Here is a 19,326-nt window from a genome sequence, read left to right on the forward strand (position 1 = left end):
ATAATACACATCAATTATATTATATTGCATATTATCTACAGAATACAAAAATAAAATTACGTTCTCTTGATACCAAGACTAATCTAAAAATCTGTGCAATTTCCAAAATGAATCTATATCATGATCCCATGCTGCTTATCTCTAAGTAGAAAATGTATTTATAAGTAAAGAACATTTAAGATATTAATCGACTTCGAGCTTTCTAAAGGAGCCACTTATACCGCACATCGTGGTATCATTGGATCCCACGCTAGAACAGCCGAATCCTTGCTTCAATGCCGAAACCGCACCTTCTCGTGCTTTCTCCGAGTACAGCTCAAGACAGACACTCATCTTATCGTTAGTCAGTAATGTTGGTTTCAATGCCAATAATTCTTTCCGCCATAGATCTGCATTGAAAAGAGGATTTAATTATTTTTATTATCTTTTCCTGCGATGAAACAACACGACGTATAATGAAATCAAAGAGTGCAATATGAAAATGAATTACCGATCATCTCTTTCATGGGGATAGTACCGCCGTACTCCTTAGGCAGCATAGTGACATCGAGCTTGCGATTAATAGCGTCCTCGAGGCTCGTATAAATCTTCACGCGACTTCTGATCTTTTCGGAAATCAATGACAACCCGAAATCCAAGGCAAATTTTACTGAGGGATGTGAGTTGATCCCATAGACTTCTTTATGTCTCATCGGTACAGTGCGCTAAAAACGAATCATTATTGCCATCGTTACCTATATCATTATTATTTTAATTATACATAGACACATTATATAATTTCTTCTTCAAAATTATGATAATCGCATGAATACGAACAACAAAAGTAATTTTCTGCCTCAAAACATTTTCTGCTTCAAAACGTCGATGAAAAACAAAAAGTAGTTTCTTATATTGTCATTATACTCTATCATTTCAGTTAGAATATAACTTTAAGTTATATTCATATATTTTGTTTAATATATTTGTATAAATAGTTTAAAACTTTAAAATCTGCATGCAAGCTATATATACGTTCTCGACAAACATTTAATAGATAAAAAACCACATTTACATTAAATTTCTAGTTTACATAATTTTATCATTTCTAATTTTATATACAATTACTGTTATAAACGTGAAATTTGAAATAACCATGGAATATATTTATAAGAAAGAATAATAAAGTGGCGCGCATTTCTCGAATCGGTCATGATCAAATTCGTCTCTACGAAAATAAAATTTCTTTTATAATGATCAGCATTTGCATTAATCGAAAACTATTTAAAAGTACACTGTTATCTTAATTTCTTACAAAAAAATCAAATGTTGCTTAAAAAAAAGCCATTTTTTGTTCATTAAGGTCAATTATTTTGGAAACCTGGACGTGCTAAAGAAATTTGACTTTGTGGCATCGTTTTCAACATTCAAATCTATGTATAAAAAACACCTTATCTGGTTCAAAATAATATTTTTGCTGCGAACTAGTGAGAGAGAATAAAATTTGATTCCATTTGTAAACTTTTTTAATATCTTTCTAGAAGTCTTTTTCTAGAAGGTAAAGTATTTCTTAGTTAAACAATAAAATACTTATGCAAACGTATATTTCTATGTTGATCTGCTTATAGTATAGCAGAAAAAATTTCAATAATTTGTTAGTATAGAAATCCATTTATATTCTTCATAACTCAACTCTCTTCATACTTAATAAATAAGCTTTATTTTATTCTTTTTAAATAGGCTCTTAAAAACCTTTTAACTTAGCTTTTAAGTTAATTTCGTAATAGACAAAAGATATAAAACCGGTTTTTATGTCTTATGATAATAAAACATAAAAAGTTTTTCGAGAAACGTCATGAAATTTTACGTGACATCGTCTTTGATCCAAACTCACAACTCAATCGATCGTACCTCGATGAAGAAAACGAAACATTTTTGCGGAAATCAAATATAATAGTTTTGTTGGTTACATAAGATATATATCAGAAATAAAAGATATGTTATTTGTAAAAAAAATATTATCCTAAGTAATTAAATGAAGCAAATAATGAAGAATTTTAGACAAGATTTAAAAATGGATTAAACTTTAAATATCGCAGAAGATTGTTACGTAAATATTTAAACGTCTATATTTGACTTAAAAATGTTTAAGTAAATTTACAGTAATATTGTCCCGTTAGAAAAAAAACTTGCGAGTAAAAAAGAGAATTGGAAAATAATAAGTTTGGATTAAAAGATACTCCCTGTTATTAAATTTATTGTCTATTTGATTTCATCCATTAACCTTATGTCAATTTAATATATTTACAATTACATATATTTTATCTCACCTCGCCGTTTTTTACGATGCGCACTGCTTCTTTGGGAGTAAACAGTGTCAAATGAGGGAAACTAACACCTGCACCATCAGTGAAATGAACATAGCCACGCACTTGACTCTCCTCATCTTCCATTAACGTTTCGTAAGTGATAGCATGAATCTTGCACATGTCCGCGTTCGTGTATTTGTGAGGATCAAATACGCCTTGAACGGAAATTACATATACGAACGATCAATAAACGTGACGAAGAGAAACATAAAAAATTATTATGTATAGATTTTTATACACTTTTAAACTGTTTTACAGTTTTTGTAAAATAATTACGTATAATAAATAATATTTTATTGAAATGAACAAATTAAAGGGAGAAGTGCAAAATTCCGAATATTTTTAATATTTTATATCTGTTATTTTACTTTACGTATTAAGTTTATATAATAACATTTATGTAATAACATTCAAGCGTTCAGTACATATAAAGTGTAATATAAAGTAGGAAACGTATACCTGGTCTAGCGATTATAACACGACGACCTTTTGCATCACGGCCAGGTGCGGCAAAGAGATATCTAAAAGAAGAGATTGTAAAACGCGGCCCAGTAAATAAAAAAATTAGATTAACATTTTGAAATATTGGCTGCATTCGGCAGAGAAAACTAATCAGTTACTGTTTAGTGAACGTCATTGATTTTATATGAATTTTTTATACATGTTCTTATATAACATTTTATAAATATTTTTTAAATATTAAAAAAATGTTTTAATAATATTATTTCAAATAAATAAATTATAATCTGATAAAGCAGAATGTCGAAATAACATCGAACTAAATTATATTTTAAAAATTCTTAGATTTTCTTAATTAAACTAATATATTAATAAATACTAATTAATAAATTAAGATAAAAGTGAGCATATTTTGAGAATCACACGCGGTTATTGATGCACAAATTATCAAAAATGCAGATAATTATTTAATTTCCATTTCTTTTATTGATCGTATAAAAAAATATAAGAGACCAATTTAAGATCTTTAAAATCGGTCTCTTGCATTTTTTTTGTACGACTATATTATATAATAGTTTCGACGATATAGTAATTTGAATGTTCGCATGAGACTTTTTATGATTTTTTTTTTATGAATTTCCGCAATTTACAAGCGTGAATAGCTTCACAAAAAATCTCTAATTTTTTTTTGCGAAAGCCATTATATTTTTTTCTGATGTAGAATATGTTAGCAAATTGAAAAAAAAAACAAGAATATCTTCTCTCTGTTTCAAAGATGCCCGATTTGACGTGGAATATCTCACATATGTATATATTCTGAGTAATATGATATTGAATAAATACTAAATTTTAATGTTCCTATAAATGTTAAATTAAAACATCTGTCATTATTTGAAATTAAAACACGTATCTTCAACAAACATCAAATGTTTCCGAAATGTTGATTTGATGTTTATATAAATATTATCGCAACATTATTTGCAGCCTAATTAAATACGAGAAATATCTGTTTTCGATCGAAGCGGATCTTAGTGCTTAAACACATACTTCTGTATGAATTTAATTGAGATGGTTCCTTTTGTTTACAAATCGATTGCTTATAAGCACTTTGCGCTAAAATATATAATTAAGGTTAAATTTTAACGTAAAAAAGTAATAAATTAAATTTTACGTAAGAAAATAATTTGTATTATATTAGATATAGCAAAAAATTCGTGTTTTTAAAGCAGAATCAGAATGTATAAATTCACACACACACACACACACACACACACACACACACACACACACACATACACACACGACGCACGCACAGAAGTATGTATTTAAGCACTTACAATAAGATCTGTTTCAATCAAAAATAGGTTTTTTCCGTATTTAATTAGATTTATTCTTTATCGACCCTATTTCTTAACATATATTATTTGCAACAATATTTTATTCTCATATTGGTATTGTTGAAAGCTCTAGACAATGTCAAATTTGCTTACGATAACGTAATTATATATGTATACAACATTAATTATGTATTTTAAAACGTTACGTTCATATTATTTTTAAAAATATATATTGTGAGGGGCTATCAGAGCTTAATTAGTTAACGTGCGCTAATTTAAGTATACTCTGTTCAACGAGAGAATGACCTTGGTTTACGCATAGCAGGCAATGTAACGCTACAAAATGAAGACCTGCGCAAAACGGAAAATTTTCGTCCGATCCGAGGTCATTCTCTCGTTGAACCGAGTATAATCATGTAATTTGTATAATATTAACAAACAAAAAAATATCGACCGTGAATCTTGCAAACTATATATGCACGTTACGAACTATTGTTATTTCTGCCAGTTATTCTCACAGAGATCAACGAGATCAACGAGATCAACATGAGAATCGCAAACCGTAAAAAACATAAGAAGGATAATCAATCGATTTAAATTTATTAAAAAGAGGAATATGTAAGACAGAGATCTATATCTAATAATAATTGATACTATATAATTTCACTGAAGAGAACCAACATTAAAGGTCGAAACAGTTGCTCGTTTATATTATACGAATTACATGATTATTTAAATTAGCGCACGTTAATTAGCTAAGCTTTAGTCTCTCACGATATATTTGAATTATTATTCACACATTAAAGCTCATTTTAATACATTATTAAATTATTTAAAAAAAATATCATTCTAGTAACATTGTTGAAATTTTGTTTACTGGAAAGTTTTATGATTAATGAGACAATATCATAAAATAATAACATAAAAATACCCCAGTGATAGTAACTCCTCCATATTCGGTTCTGTAATATCCAATTTATGGAATGCTTGTTGATACACCTGACGAAGCAACAGGTATCTTTCAGTAGCCTCCTGAGCCATCGGAACATTGAATTTCTTGCATCGCAAGAATCTTAGTAAGAATCGTGCATCTAATAAAAGATGACAAATTAGCCATACGTCTTGTAACTATTGATACATATCATGTGCAATTGCAGGTTCGAGAGTACTTGTTAAAATATCTATAAAATTACCCCTATGGTCTTACAAAATCGTGGGGCGATTATGGCCACTTACGGACTTATGTAATTAGTTATTATCAATGTAATCATATTTTTAATTGGATATTAGTTGGATATTGGATATTTAATTGGATTTTTAGTCAAATTTTACTGTGTTTTTTACAAGTTTTTTTTTCCGTAAATTGACAAGGATAATTTATCTTTATGCTAATATTCGCGTTGATTGCTATTTGATGTAGCCTCACCGAGACGACAATTTTTAATGCGCGGATTCATCTTGATCCAATTGCGCATCTGCTCGAGAGCCTGATCTCTGGCGTTTTTGTCCTCTCTGAGCTCCTCTTTCGCTATCTTCTGAGTTTCCATTGAGAGAGGGCACTCATAATTGTCCTCATCGGCTACCCATTCGACTGCTCCCATCTTGCTTTTGTTCGAAAGACGTTAAGTGATTTATTTAGACTTACAGACACCTAGAAATATTTTGTTGACATTTTTATATATTCATAAAAAATTTTAAGACTATGATTTTTACGTTTTACTTCTTTTACCGTCATATTTTTTTCGCAGTTCAAAAAGATAAAACAAATAACGTGAGAAAAATAAAAAAGATATCTGTTTAATTGTAAAATTTTGAATTTTTGCTATGTTAGAGGTATGTTTGTCGTGTGCAAGTTATATTACTCAATAAAATACACAATTCCTCTTTCGGAATTTCGCGTGTTATTACATATTTAGAGTTATTTATTTTTATTTATTCTTATTTATTATCTTCCTGTAATAATTTCCTGTAATAATTTGGAATATAATTACGCAGCGTGTGCGCGATACGGCGTGTTTTCACTTTCTTCCGAATCGCCAGACGATACCGTTTGGTGACCGGCTAACACAGTTTCTGTTCAATGGCGAAGGTGTCCCGAAGAAATGTGGTTGTCTCTTTCACTTGGAAAGGAGTGTATCGACTGCGTCGTCAGCCGATTGGACGAGAAGTCTCGGACCTTTCGTCAGTTTATGACATAACGATTAGCGTGGTACCATCGCGCTTGGGCCACGTGCTTAAGTCAGGGCGTTTGTAGTATGCATCGACCTGTTTCGCAATCACTTTCTCCGATTATGCAATTGTCGGTTGTTCACCTATCTTTGTTCACCGAAACAAACTGCCGGCGCGCGACTCCCGTGGGAGATGTGTCATTATCATCTTGTCATGTTAATTTTATTATTCCTGTTTCACAATTGTTGTTTCAAGCGTTATTGCGGTGATGGACAATCTCATTTTTCTCTTGCGACACAAAGCGAGTTGAAGAAGCTATTCAGAACACAATTATAACATAGATATAAATTTTAATAGAAAAGATTGAGATGACATCAAGTTGAAATCATTGTAAGAAAAATCATAATGATTTGATACACTTTTGGTGATGATTTTATATAAATTTTTGATATGTGTGTGTGACAATGATTGAAATTTTTAATTAACTTTTTTAACTAAAAAGATTATTTAAAAATCATTGCCATGTCAAAAATTTATCACAAAATCACCGTCAAAAATGTATACCGAATGACATTATTATAATTTTTTCCTAAAGTTACTAATTTTTTAACTAAAAAGCTTATTTTAAAGTCATTGTCATTTTAATAATTTATTTAAAAAATAGCATCAAATGTACATATATCGAATAATTATTATGATTTAAAAAAAAACTTCTATTTGATGTTATCTCAACCTTATTATGATTCTGTGTTCTATCTGTACAGAAAAAAGATCTGATTGTATAAATTGGAAATCTCATAAATTTAATCAAAAGTTGCAAATTAGATAGTTAAAAATCTATCAAACATTCTAATCGAGATATATCTATAAATTCAGTTACAGTAATTAAAATTCTGATTGTATGATCTATAAACGAATTTTGTTTGCACTTCCCAGTAAATATCAATTAAAACAACATAACATTAATGTTATCATGTCACATTCAACAATATAAATGTAATACAATACATGTATTACATATAACAGTTACGTTGTTAAGCGTAAAATTTCATTCCAGGTAGAATAACAAGTCACGATAACATCAAAATGACATTAAAATTATTGTTATTGATTGTAAGATGACTTCTATTAATCATTTTGCCATTAGATGTCATTATGATGTTATGACGACTTGTGTTCTGCTTGGGATATTATGTTTATTATTTTTAATTTGAGGATCTTGTTAGTGTAACCAAAATATTTTTTTCAGTGAAGAATAAGACATCCGTACAAAATTGGAACACTGTTTTTTTATGTAGCAAGAATCATTTCACAATAAAATTAACTATTCACTTTCTCTTCTCTAAATTGCGTTTATTATTGAAAGAGATAGATTGCTTGTTTTCTTGTCTGGACCACTCACTTCTACTTCTTCAACCATGGATCTCCGTATATTAGAGCGAGGGTAATTAAGGTTGTATAACTTTGTCGCAATACTGCCTTTACGTATCGCAAACGTAACCGGACCCACAAAAATAATGTAAAGCATACGTAACATCCGTAAAGTTATGTCATCGCTTGTAGAACGGAGTCAAAGATAAAAAGATTTACCGGTAAGAGCACGTGATTGCATTTATAAGATAAATGTCAGGTTTCAAGAGAACTATTAATAAAAAGAAAGAAGAGAAAAGTAGCCATCGTCGAATAGTAGGAACATTAGTGTCGAGACTACCATGTCTCTGGATACGTATCTTACGCTATATCGGTTTCGTATCCGTGTCCGTCTTACGACGATGAACGTAATCACGACAACACGCACAAAGCATTCTGTGATTATGATAGAGCCGGTTAAAGGTATACTATCTTCTTCCGTGTAGAAAGTGCCACTTATCACGTACTGCTCGCGAGCTTTCATCTCTCAAGCGTTGTCGGTCGCGCGCGTAAGAGCTTTTTTTTTATATGAGATTAAGTTACGTCGATTACATCACGTCGATATCTATCCTTTCATTTTTATATCGTTCCACGAGAGGAGATTTTACCGCTCATTATTACAGCACGATGATCATGTAATATTATATGCTTACTTTCATGTATTACGATGATTATGTCATGGTTTTTACGATCAGTTCACTCTGTTGTAGTCCGTCAATAAGCAAGATAAACGCCTCGCGCTCTTTGAACCCGAATTTTCTTTGATTACTATTTTGCAGCAATAACGATTTGCGTTCCATATTCTCGACCTTTAGTTACGTGTCGGCCTTTATGACCAAGGATGAGACAAGCTGCTCCGAAGATCATTGTGCGATTAAAATTCACGCAGCGTTAATCGATTCGACAAATTATTCTGGCGAACGTGATTGGAAAGCTTATCGCTGACGTCACAGACAATGTCATTATGTTGTCGCCGTATAATTATGAATTTCAACCCTTAAGCGTGATATAATTTGCGATTTAAATGGTTAAAGACGATTTGACTAATAAAATATTAATATTGATATTTCAAGCGTACAATTTATTAATTTTTCAATAAAAGAAAAGCTCTAATTGTCGGAATGATTCGCAATAACAAATTTGTGTGTAATTTAGTATGCATTAACTTTATGTTACGCGCGTAATTCTTTTTAAAGTAATTACTCATGATGAGGTGTACTTTATTTCAACATTGGCTGCGTTCGGAAATGTCGTGACGCGTCGCTCGGATGCCTCCAATGCCTCGAACTCATCATCTGTCCTTATTTAACATTAAATATTAAACAAGGACAGCTGATGAATCCGAGGCATCGGAGGCATCCGAGCGACGCGTTACGACGTTTCCGAACGCAACAATTATATCTTAATTTTATTGTTTTTTTTAATAAATTATGACGAAATAAACATTGATACCATTCAGTATCTTTTAGACAAAGAAGTTCTTCTTTAATTGTGAAATAGTACAGTACTTGTGCAATAAATAAGTTTTATTTCGTAAATTTAGTACATCTTTAAGTTATATGTATATTTTACATCTCACATGAGTAATGCAGGATTAAAACGCTAATATAAAATCACAAAACTGAAGCACATCTTGAAACATAATTGATTATTGTATAAATTATATACTCTCAAAATTTTTATATACTCTATAAATTTTTGTTGATTTAAATTTTATCTTTCCACTATCTTTAGAACAGAAAGTCATGCATTAAGTACTTTAATTATTAAATTAAAGCGTATCCATATTCTGATAAAACAAATTAAAATAAAATCTTGCCTATATTATTTCTATTTCCAAAATTAAATTTTTTATAATTTTCTAATATTTTATGACTAAAAAAGATAAAAAATATAGACACTGGAAAACAATGATTACACTTAACATCTATAAGAAAAAACAGACCATCTTCACACAAAGGACTAAAAATAAGGTATGCTAAGTAAGTATTGTGTAAATTAATTGAAAAAGTCCTACTTCACGCTCACTCAATCTGTCTTTTGAGGAACCGCGCGCGAAACCGAAGCGATGAGGATCTATGTCTTAAGTACTTATCCTATATGATTATATGAACGTACTCCAATCGTCGAGCCCCAGGTGCACACTTGGAAGCGACTGCCCCACTCTTGTTGGTCGATGGCTCTTTTATAATTTCCAGCCCGTCGCCCTTCCTCCACACCTCTTTTCCAATCGCGAACAAGCGTGTCCTCGCGGAGACCCGCGAATCCTTCGGGGTACAAGAAGGCGACCTCGCCTTTGTTCCTAACGCACGGTGTACCAAACGTAATCCAACTTTCCCGTTAAAGCTCCGTCGAATGTGAACTCGCAGACTATGCTAGTACGCTTGCTTTCTACCCTCTTTTATAGATACTTAAATAGCATACATATATAGAATGCGCGACTCTATCAGTTTCATAACGATCCCCGACTGTATATTCGAGCTAGTTTCGGAGGCCGATCCGGCCGATCATCTTCTAGCTGACTCGACTGTTGTCGATATCCGGTTCAACCGGTTGGTCGAAGGTGAATCTGACACAAGAAAAATTTTTATAAAGTTTATTTATTCTAATTGTGATAACTATATATGTATCGCGTAGCAGAATGCAACCTATAGCCTATTAATGTGACGCAGTGATGTTCGTTAATATGCTACAAAGTAAGAAATGTTAAAATAACAGTAATAATAACTGTAATTAAAGAATATTAGATGTTAAAATAACAATAATAATAACTGTAATTAAAGAATATTAATGAAAATAATTACAGAAAATGTGATACAGCAAAGACGCAATATATGAAGTTGCACATACAATAGGCGAAGTATCAGCATTTAATGCTGCTTGAAACCTAAACCTAAACCTAAAAGCTATAATTACAATAAGTTGGAAAGTTAAGGCTAAAATAGTATATTAAAAGAAACTGCAAACTAATAGCTGACAATTCAAATATAGATAATATAAATTAATTAAATAGCAAACCAGAAAGAAGACATTGATAACGAAAAAATAATATATTAAACAATGTTGGAACAGATACCGTCTGAAAGGTATGTTTAGGTATAGATATAGGTATTGTGTGGAAAAAGTATTTAGTTATAAATATAGATATAATTTTCAAAAGTTATCTGTAGATACAGGTACAGCATAGAAGTACCTGAAAAATTTAAATATATTTTAAGTACTTCTAACAACAAAAAGAGAAAAAGAAAACAACAAGCTGCGTAAACAACTTTTATTTTATATGAAACTACTACTTATGTAATACATACAAAAATGTTTGAATAATGAAGATTATAATTGTACATACGTCATCGCTATGGACAACCAGGTATTTTATAAAATATTTTATTTTTTGTTTTTATTCGAATCTTTAAAGTTGTTTACTTGACCTTTATTCAAAATGAAAATTTAAAAGTCCTGATAAAGATAAGATAAAGGTATGAATAAGTAAAAAAAACTTAATATAATATATTATAGGACCGTACATGTGATAACACAAACTATAGAAATCAAAGCCTTAAACGGTCTAGCTGGATCTTAATGCTTGTATGATTCTTATGTGAATTTATATACTACGTATGTAGTCCCAGAGAAACGCGCGCCGAAAAATTTTCGGTCTTGAAACGCTAACTCTACTAAAACTACCGCAGTAATATCACGAGTTAAATTGACTAGCAATTTTAACAAATTTTTTATGCTTATTCGCATCGTCGAAACGATCTTAATAATGATGAATAACATATTAAAATCTGTAAATAATTAATTCTTATTGCAAAAAATATTACCTCGGCCGGTAGTCGAACCCGGATCTCTTGCATACCGTGCGAGCGTTCTTGCCTCGGTAGTCTAAAGGCTTAGGACGCTCGCACGTTAGACCGTTTAAGGCTTTAAAAAAAACTTAGTTTCAGCTTAATTTCCGACTTATAATGTTAAAAATGTACAGACTAAGAAAACTTAGTTTAACTTTTAATTTCCAATGGTATAGATACTACAAAACAATTATACCTACTAACACGACAAATTACGAGTTTTCTTGCAGTTTGCCACTCTTTTAAGGCTGATATTACATTTGTACGACAAATTATTCAAGCATGTTAATTGGTTGTAGATCAAAAAGATCCGAGAACCTTTTTATCCTGCAGCCAATCAACAGGCTTGAAAAGCTTGTCGTAAAACGGATGAATATTAGCCTTTGGCTGGAACGAATATTAGCCTCTATCATACGACAAAGTTTTAAGTTCATTGATTGACTACACCCAAAAAAATATATTCTGCCGTTTAGCATGTTAATGTCAGAGGATTTTCCATTTATATACGACTTCAAGAAAATACTTTAAAAAGTAAAGGAATTTTGTATAATCATAAAGTGCTGGAATTTAAATCGCAATCCTCTTAATACTAAAAGAATGTCTTGCATGTACTGACATGCACGCGTAGCTACGCGGTAGCACGTAAATGACAATCTTCTGCTAACAAATAAGCATTCCGCTAGTATCTTGTACATCCTCTCCCTGATGAAAATAAAAATCAGAGCGTAAGTCAAATGTAATAGGAACAGAAGCTTCTAGAAATAGTAAACGAGAAACTTCTAGAAAGCGAAAATTGAAACAATGAAATGTAAAAGAAATATTTACGCTTTTTTTACATTTTGATGATTCAATTTTCGCCTCCTAGAAGTTTCGTTTACACTTTTGTTACTCTCCCATTACATCCAATTTACGCTCCGATTTTTATTTTCATCAGGGCTTATTTCAAAAGATTATTCGAGTTATTGTAATAGAATTTTCTATAGAAGAATTTATTTTCAATCATAGGCTTATGTCTCAGCAAACGAAAATGGATCGGAAATTTTCAATCCATTCGAATCCGTATTTTAAATCCATAAAAATAAATTGGATTCCATATAAAAAAAATTTTTATATATGTAAAAGTTTAAATAAATTAAAGTAGTAATTACATGAAATTCTATAGTTATTATTTTAAAACTTTTATACAAAAATTACACTAGCTGTATAATAAAGGAAACGTATTAATATAAAATATACATAAAAGTAATTAATTTATTAATTCAAAATCAGAAATTTACATATGTAACTTTTATTGTACATATTTACGTATTCTTTTTATGTCTCTTTTAAGTATTAAATGAAGTAGAATTCATGATATATTGTTACGGTATAATTTTTTTTTAACTCAGCTGAATTAAAACGAAAAATTTCTTATTCATAATTCTGAATAAAATAGCATTTATGATGCATTTTTAAATGAAACAATGGATTTTCTTCTCACAATTTTGAAATAAATAGTATTCACGGTCCATTTTAAGAAAATGGATCATTAAAAAAAACTTTTTTTTATTCAATTGGATCGAAAAACTGCATTTCCTGTTCAGAATTTTGAATTAAACAGTACTCACAATGCGCAGAAATGGTCGATATTATTTTTAAATTAAACTAGATTGAAAAACTGCATTTCCTATTTATAATTTTAAATTGAGCAGTATTCACGATGCACACAAAATACTATAATATTATTTTTAGATTGAAAAGCATCGAAATATATTCCATGCCATTCCTATAAATGCATACATAAAAATGCATTCAAGATTGAGAAGGAATAGACATTTGTTTTATGCAATTCTTATAAATGAATAAAAATGCATTCAGGATTGAAAAGGATTTATTTTAACATTCATAAATCCGTATTTCTGAAAATCTGAATCCATTTTAATCCATTTCAATCCATTCTCGTTTACTCGGGGGGGGGGGGGGAGTATTATAAATACACACGCCTGATTCATGTAAGATTTTTCTGCTTAGAGGAAATGCTAAGAGGAATTTTCCACTTATCGGTAGAATATTTCTTTGGGTGCATAGGATAGAGAGATCCGACAACTTCTCTTTCTTGCAGCCAATCAATAGGCTTGAAATGCTTTGTTGTACGACAAATGTAATATTTGCCTTTTTTATGAGATTCTTTGAGAGTCATCCATTCACTAAATACTAAAAACTAAAATTACCTAGGTGATAAAGTACTTGCACAACGCGTTGAGAATTAGAGAAAAACAATAATTTATATAACGATCAAATATTAAGTTTCTAATATAATGAAACATCATAAGTATAAGTAAATACCTTGTACCTAAACCTAAAAGGTACCGTACCAAAAATATCCAGGTACAGGTACAAGTATCTTGCCTATAAAAATCTAGGTACTTAGGTACAATTAAAGTCTATAAGATACTGTATCAGATACTTTTACCTAGATACGTTCCAACACTGATGTTAAATAAAAATCGACTGATGAAATAAAACACACGAGTGAAAAACACCATATTCAATCAAAGTGGTTCGTTCATATAGTATATAATAATATATTTCTTGTGAATTTATACAATTTCCAGTTCAAATAAAATAATATAACAAAATAATGCAATAATTACAAAAGATGTAATAATAGTAGCAGCATACAAATAGTTTTGAAAAGGATAGTTAAAAGAAATAAAACTAAAAAAAACCGTAGAAATAGAAATACAGCTTATACAAACGGCTTAAAAAAAATTAACTGGTGAATTGCCCAATTTATGTTTGCATGAGCAGTAAATTTGATGGCGTACAATTGACGCAGTCATTACACTTAGAAAAAATTGTTTGGTATTTGACTACAGCACACAATATCATAATAAGATTAAGATTACAGCAAGTAGAAGTCATTTTAGGAAACATCATAATAATATCATTTGATACACTTTTTTATGATGATTTTGTGTAAATTCTTGACATTATAATTTTTAAGCGACTTTCTTGAAATGGCTTCTACTTGATGTCATATTGAACTTATTATTATTTTGCGATCTATCTAGATAATCCCAGATAGCATACAATATATTTATAAAACAGTTACAAAACATTTGTAAGATTTATTTTTAATATTTTGTAAATATTTTTATTGTCTTCGATTGCACAGATCATAAATATTTATCATAAATATGAAATATTTATAATATATATTATGTAAATGCTATGAAAATATATACTTAATAAGACATTATAACCCAAGTAAAAAATATTAATTTATATTTATTATAAATATTAGATAATGTTGAATAAAGTTAAATAATACCTACTAAATATTTACAAATATTTATCATAATATTCTGTGCTGTCTGGGATTACATAATTATGGAATAGGAACTGTATTTTTATAATTACTACTGCTATAGTGTGTTAATAATAATAATTATACGTATTAAAAGTTCTAGCAAAAAAAATATAGTTGGCAAAAATTACTATAAATTATAATTAAGTATGGCAATTAAAATTACTTTTTTTTTAAGAGAGAGAAAGAGAGGGAGTGTGTGCGTACATTCGAAGATAGTTAACTTAATTTTGTCTCTCTACAGAAAGAGTTCATAACGCTAATTAATTCGATGACGACGTCATTGCGTAGAAAACATCCTCGAATCGAGAGAAGCAAACATTATCTGGTGTCATCAAAACGGATGTAAGGAATGACGCTAGGTAACCAAGCTGAAAATTGTTGGTTCGAATTCGCGTTATTCTTCGCGTTTATCTTCGCTGACACTTTAGCAGTCACGTGTGCGCACAGGATGTCTGTGTCGCCACAAGCCTTTAGCTTAATCGTTAAAAAAGATGAGTCAAGCAAAAATTAACTTTATTCCGACAAACAGGAAACGTTCTCCAGGTTCCCCTGGAGTTTCGCGTTTTCAAAGGAAGGGGGAGATTGGGAAAGAGCATTGGGGGATTGCTATAACTAATCACGCGTTTTCGTAAATATATATACAAATACATATATGAACTTTCTATTTCCCGTCACGAGACATTCGGGGAAGTGATGTAAAAGGGGCGAATTGTAAGTCCTACGATGTAAGCATGTAATGCACATAGTTTTGCGTGTTAAAAGACGAACGTAACTTCTGACTAGTTGCGTCACATCTCATCGGTGCACGTAAGAAGCAAATGAGAGATACTTTTTTTATTCTGCAGACGTAACGTCACGAAATAAAAATTCTAACTGATTGATCCCTCTTTTTAAGTTGCGTCACAAGGAAATCACATAATGGCTTAATTAAGGGAAAAATAAATGGGCTGTAATGAAGATTAAGATCGAATCTTAATGATTAAATAATCCTGTATATTAGAAAAGTACTGATAAATGCTAATGTGTACAAAGTCATTTACAAAATATTCAACTTACTTCCGCGTCCATCGGTCGACCGCAGCTTGCAACATCTAAGAGAATTATTAACTATATGGGATAATCGCTCAAAATTACTACCAATTCCGTATTTTTAACTCTTTCTCCTATCTCTCTCATTTCTTCGCTTGAAAACTTTTATTTACAAAGAAATATTAAATCTTTTTTAATTATAATATCGTTATAATATAATAATATGTAATACAATAATATAGGAAATAATAATAATACATTATATTCATTATAATATACCTTTCCTGTCGCTATATATATAATCAATGTTCTAGTTGAATTATTTCTTTTCCATAAATTAATATTTAAGTCGTAAGTATAAAACGACAACTCTATAATTTGTCCATAATGTAAATCTACATAATACAATTACTACATAATCTAATAACTACAAATTGAACTATAAATAGATTGAGCAAAATAGTTTCAAAAAATACAAATAGCAAGTTCAATGTGCCTCTACAAGATGTCTATCCTAAGATGAAAATAGTTAATTAAAGGCACTGACTGCAATCCATCCTGACCACATTCTGACACACCATTATCAAATTTGTAACTTAAAAATAAAATATTCTTAGTAGTCTTTTTTCAAGATTTGGCACTTAATTCTTCCCCCACTTATTCCTAAGTAGAGATAGAACGATGTCTATGTAATCGATAAGAAATTCTTTCTTTCACGTCTTGGAAAAATTTCACTTATACCTACCTAGAAATACAATCGAGCGACTTTTCGATTGCACAAGAGCGATCGGTAGTAATAACGTAACATTCATACTTTGGATATAATGTGTCGTTACTTAACGTAATATCATGGTTGGTTACTCGCTTACAAATCATTATGAGTCCAAATGCAATTACAGAAAGAAAGTTTCGCGACATTGTATATGTTGTATGTATCGGAAATCTTAATCTACATGAGTTCGCTCAATCGTGCGAAACCACGAGTGAATTATGCGTTTCATCGAACGTAAGTGATACATCACCCGCAAAAATTACCGCTTGAATCTTCAATATTCACAATCCGGAAGTAATGCACACAAAAATTTCATCATGCGTTCAAGTCCGCAGACCGTGAACGTCATATTCGTGTCCAAGCTGACTTTCACCAATAAAATTGGCTGCTCGATCTCTTTCCATAAATTATCAAAATTATGCCCTTTAATGAAAAATCGGCGAGAAGGTAGACGATCATTTAATTAATCAAAGCGGAAACGCATTTCTAAAAATATTTACATTCAGAAATTATATTCACTCGGTAAGAACTACTTATTAGGTCTTAAGATTATCACAATACATAGAGTGTTTTCCAATTGTAAAATCACTACACACTTTCGTGAACACGGCGACACAAGTTGTGTTCTAATTATGGTAATCATTGACACATATCCGTATTCAGCCCAAAGGCTTCTAGTCGGTTGTGTAAGCTTGTATTTTTGTGACAATTACATGTTACTAATCACGCTATAAATGAGATTAGAGGATATTGGAAGATAATTGCTTGAATTTTTGCTTCTCATTCAATACAGGCAGAAAGTTACTTTTAACCTAATTCTATCCTTGCCTAAACCGTGTACGACGACACATTTGTTCTAATTAAGTCGTGCACAATGCTGTATTTTATTCCTGTGTACATTTGTGTTAAAATATGTTAAGCAATTGGAAAGCACTCATATAGTCATTGAAACAATTACATAAAGTATATATACAAAAAATGCGCGTCGCAGTCGGATATTTGTTATATCAGTCGTAAAGTACATAATGATTTCTTTGATCAGTCTTTTCATCTTTTAAGGAATTGTATCGATCAATTTTTACATTCATTCATGTTGCCTACCAATCACTTGAACATACCTGTAGGCCCTTTTACAACCGGCCTCATGTATCAACAGACTTTCTTTAACAAGATCAAATTTTTCTTCGTTGAGCGTCAACTTGCTCTCTTTGATCGCATCTATAATGCAGCCGTCCAAAGCATCTTCGTTCAAAGGCTCATAGAAAAAAGTTTCAACTTCGATATTTTTGTTGAGAAAAGCGTTTTCTATTACGGCTGCATCGTGGGGCCGATTTCTTATTCGTATCTCGAGGTCAATTAAATCTTCGAAGTTGAAAATGGCCAATACGGTCACGAAGTGATCCTTATAAATGTCTCGACGGGCCTCTAGAAAGTTTACGAAGTCCATCAAATCACGTTTTTTCAAATTTTCCAGGATTATTAAATTCGGATACAAGAGAGGAAGGTTGATGTCGTTCACGGCTTCCAATGGCGGGAAATACTGGCGAATAGCATACTTTCGCGGGAAATTCCTTCTTATGATATCTACCGTGTATGATTTACCGACGCCTGTGTCACCGAAGAGGACAATCACCTTGAAGGAGGGTACATCACTCTGAAGATATTCACAGAGTTTATGCAAATTGTTGTGACCATAAATCCGCTCCTTCAATTCAACAACGGCATTCGCAAAATCATTGCTATGCTTGCGAGTCTCCTGATTTTCATATAAGTACACCGAGATAAAAGTCACAAGTATCGTAGATAATAATAGTACAAACATAGAACGTTTGCATGTCAAAAAGTTCTTTTTCGCTTTCAGCGGATGTTTAGCTTGAAGATCTTCACGTTCATCGCAGCTATCAGCAGTAGAAATGGCAGAAGAATCAGACGGAGCAATTGAACGGAGATTGTCTGACACATCATCATAATCCTTCCATTTCTTCGTAGGTGTTATGTTGTCTTCATTCACAGGATTTGAGCCCTGTCTCTTCTCAGGTTTTTGTTTCTCAGATTTTATTTTCAATTTTGGGCGTAAACTAGTCTTCTTTGAAAAAATAACAGATTTAATTGTACCAGCCTCTTCTGGTTGATTTGCAGTATATTCCTCTGTTGATTGACTTGCTGATTCAATATGTTCCATATGTTCCAACTGATCTTTCATTGGTGTAGTGTTTCTTATGAACGATCCTTGATTACATTGCATGCTCCAGTTCAGGTTTTCAATACCGTGATTGTAGTGTGGAAAAACCCATGTACTTACACGGTCACTATTAACTTTTAACATCCTATCTTGGAACCTTATGCTGCAAATAATACTTTATTAATTCCGTTCGGCATTACATCTTTAAGTCATATTGATTACATGTGTCATGTTCAAATTGAATTCAGCATTAATTTTATAAATTCGATATGTATTACCACAGCAATAATTGTGTACTATAGGAGAAGTCTCAATGACCTTACCTTGACATATGTTCTCAAAATCTCTAAAACCTATGGCACACAATGCTTGTTTTCCTGCTGGATTGCTAGCTGAATTAGAATCTTATCACCGTATTGGCTA

At 31.1% G+C, this 19,326-nt stretch overlaps 2 protein-coding genes across 4 annotated transcripts in view; both read right to left on the bottom strand.

Moving 5' to 3' along the window:
• Positions 1–172: 172 nt before the first annotated feature.
• On the bottom strand, positions 173–9,953 carry LOC108757864 (clavesin-2). Of its 3 annotated transcripts, none has more exons than XM_018502539.1 (7): positions 9,738–9,953; positions 5,568–5,792; positions 5,073–5,232; positions 2,805–2,866; positions 2,307–2,500; positions 491–704; positions 173–389 (listed from the first exon to the last, which is right to left on the bottom strand). In XM_018502539.1, exons 2-7 carry the CDS (start codon positions 5,740–5,742, stop codon positions 184–186), a joined length of 1,011 nt encoding a protein of 336 aa, XP_018358041.1. In that variant the 5' UTR covers positions 5,743–5,792; positions 9,738–9,953; the 3' UTR covers positions 173–183. The 3 variants fall into 3 exon arrangements, with proteins under 3 accessions (XP_018358041.1, XP_018358040.1, XP_018358038.1); XM_018502538.1 differs by having other exon boundaries at positions 9,839–9,952; XM_018502536.1 differs by having other exon boundaries at positions 9,749–9,950.
• A 6,342-nt stretch (positions 9,954–16,295) lies between these two features.
• LOC108757876 (uncharacterized) overlaps positions 16,296–19,326 on the bottom strand; it is a 4,008-nt gene continuing 977 nt past the window's right edge. Inside the window, exon 3 of the mRNA XM_018502553.1 lies at positions 16,296–19,066. Within this exon, the coding sequence (XP_018358055.1) occupies positions 17,806–19,066 (1,261 nt within the window). The 3' untranslated portion in view covers positions 16,296–17,805. The remainder of the gene's footprint in view (positions 19,067–19,326) is intronic.

Source organism: Trachymyrmex cornetzi, unplaced genomic scaffold (genome assembly GCF_001594075.2).
Source record: "Trachymyrmex cornetzi isolate Tcor2-1 unplaced genomic scaffold, Tcor1.1 scaffold147, whole genome shotgun sequence".
NCBI lineage: Eukaryota > Metazoa > Arthropoda > Insecta > Hymenoptera > Formicidae > Trachymyrmex > Trachymyrmex cornetzi.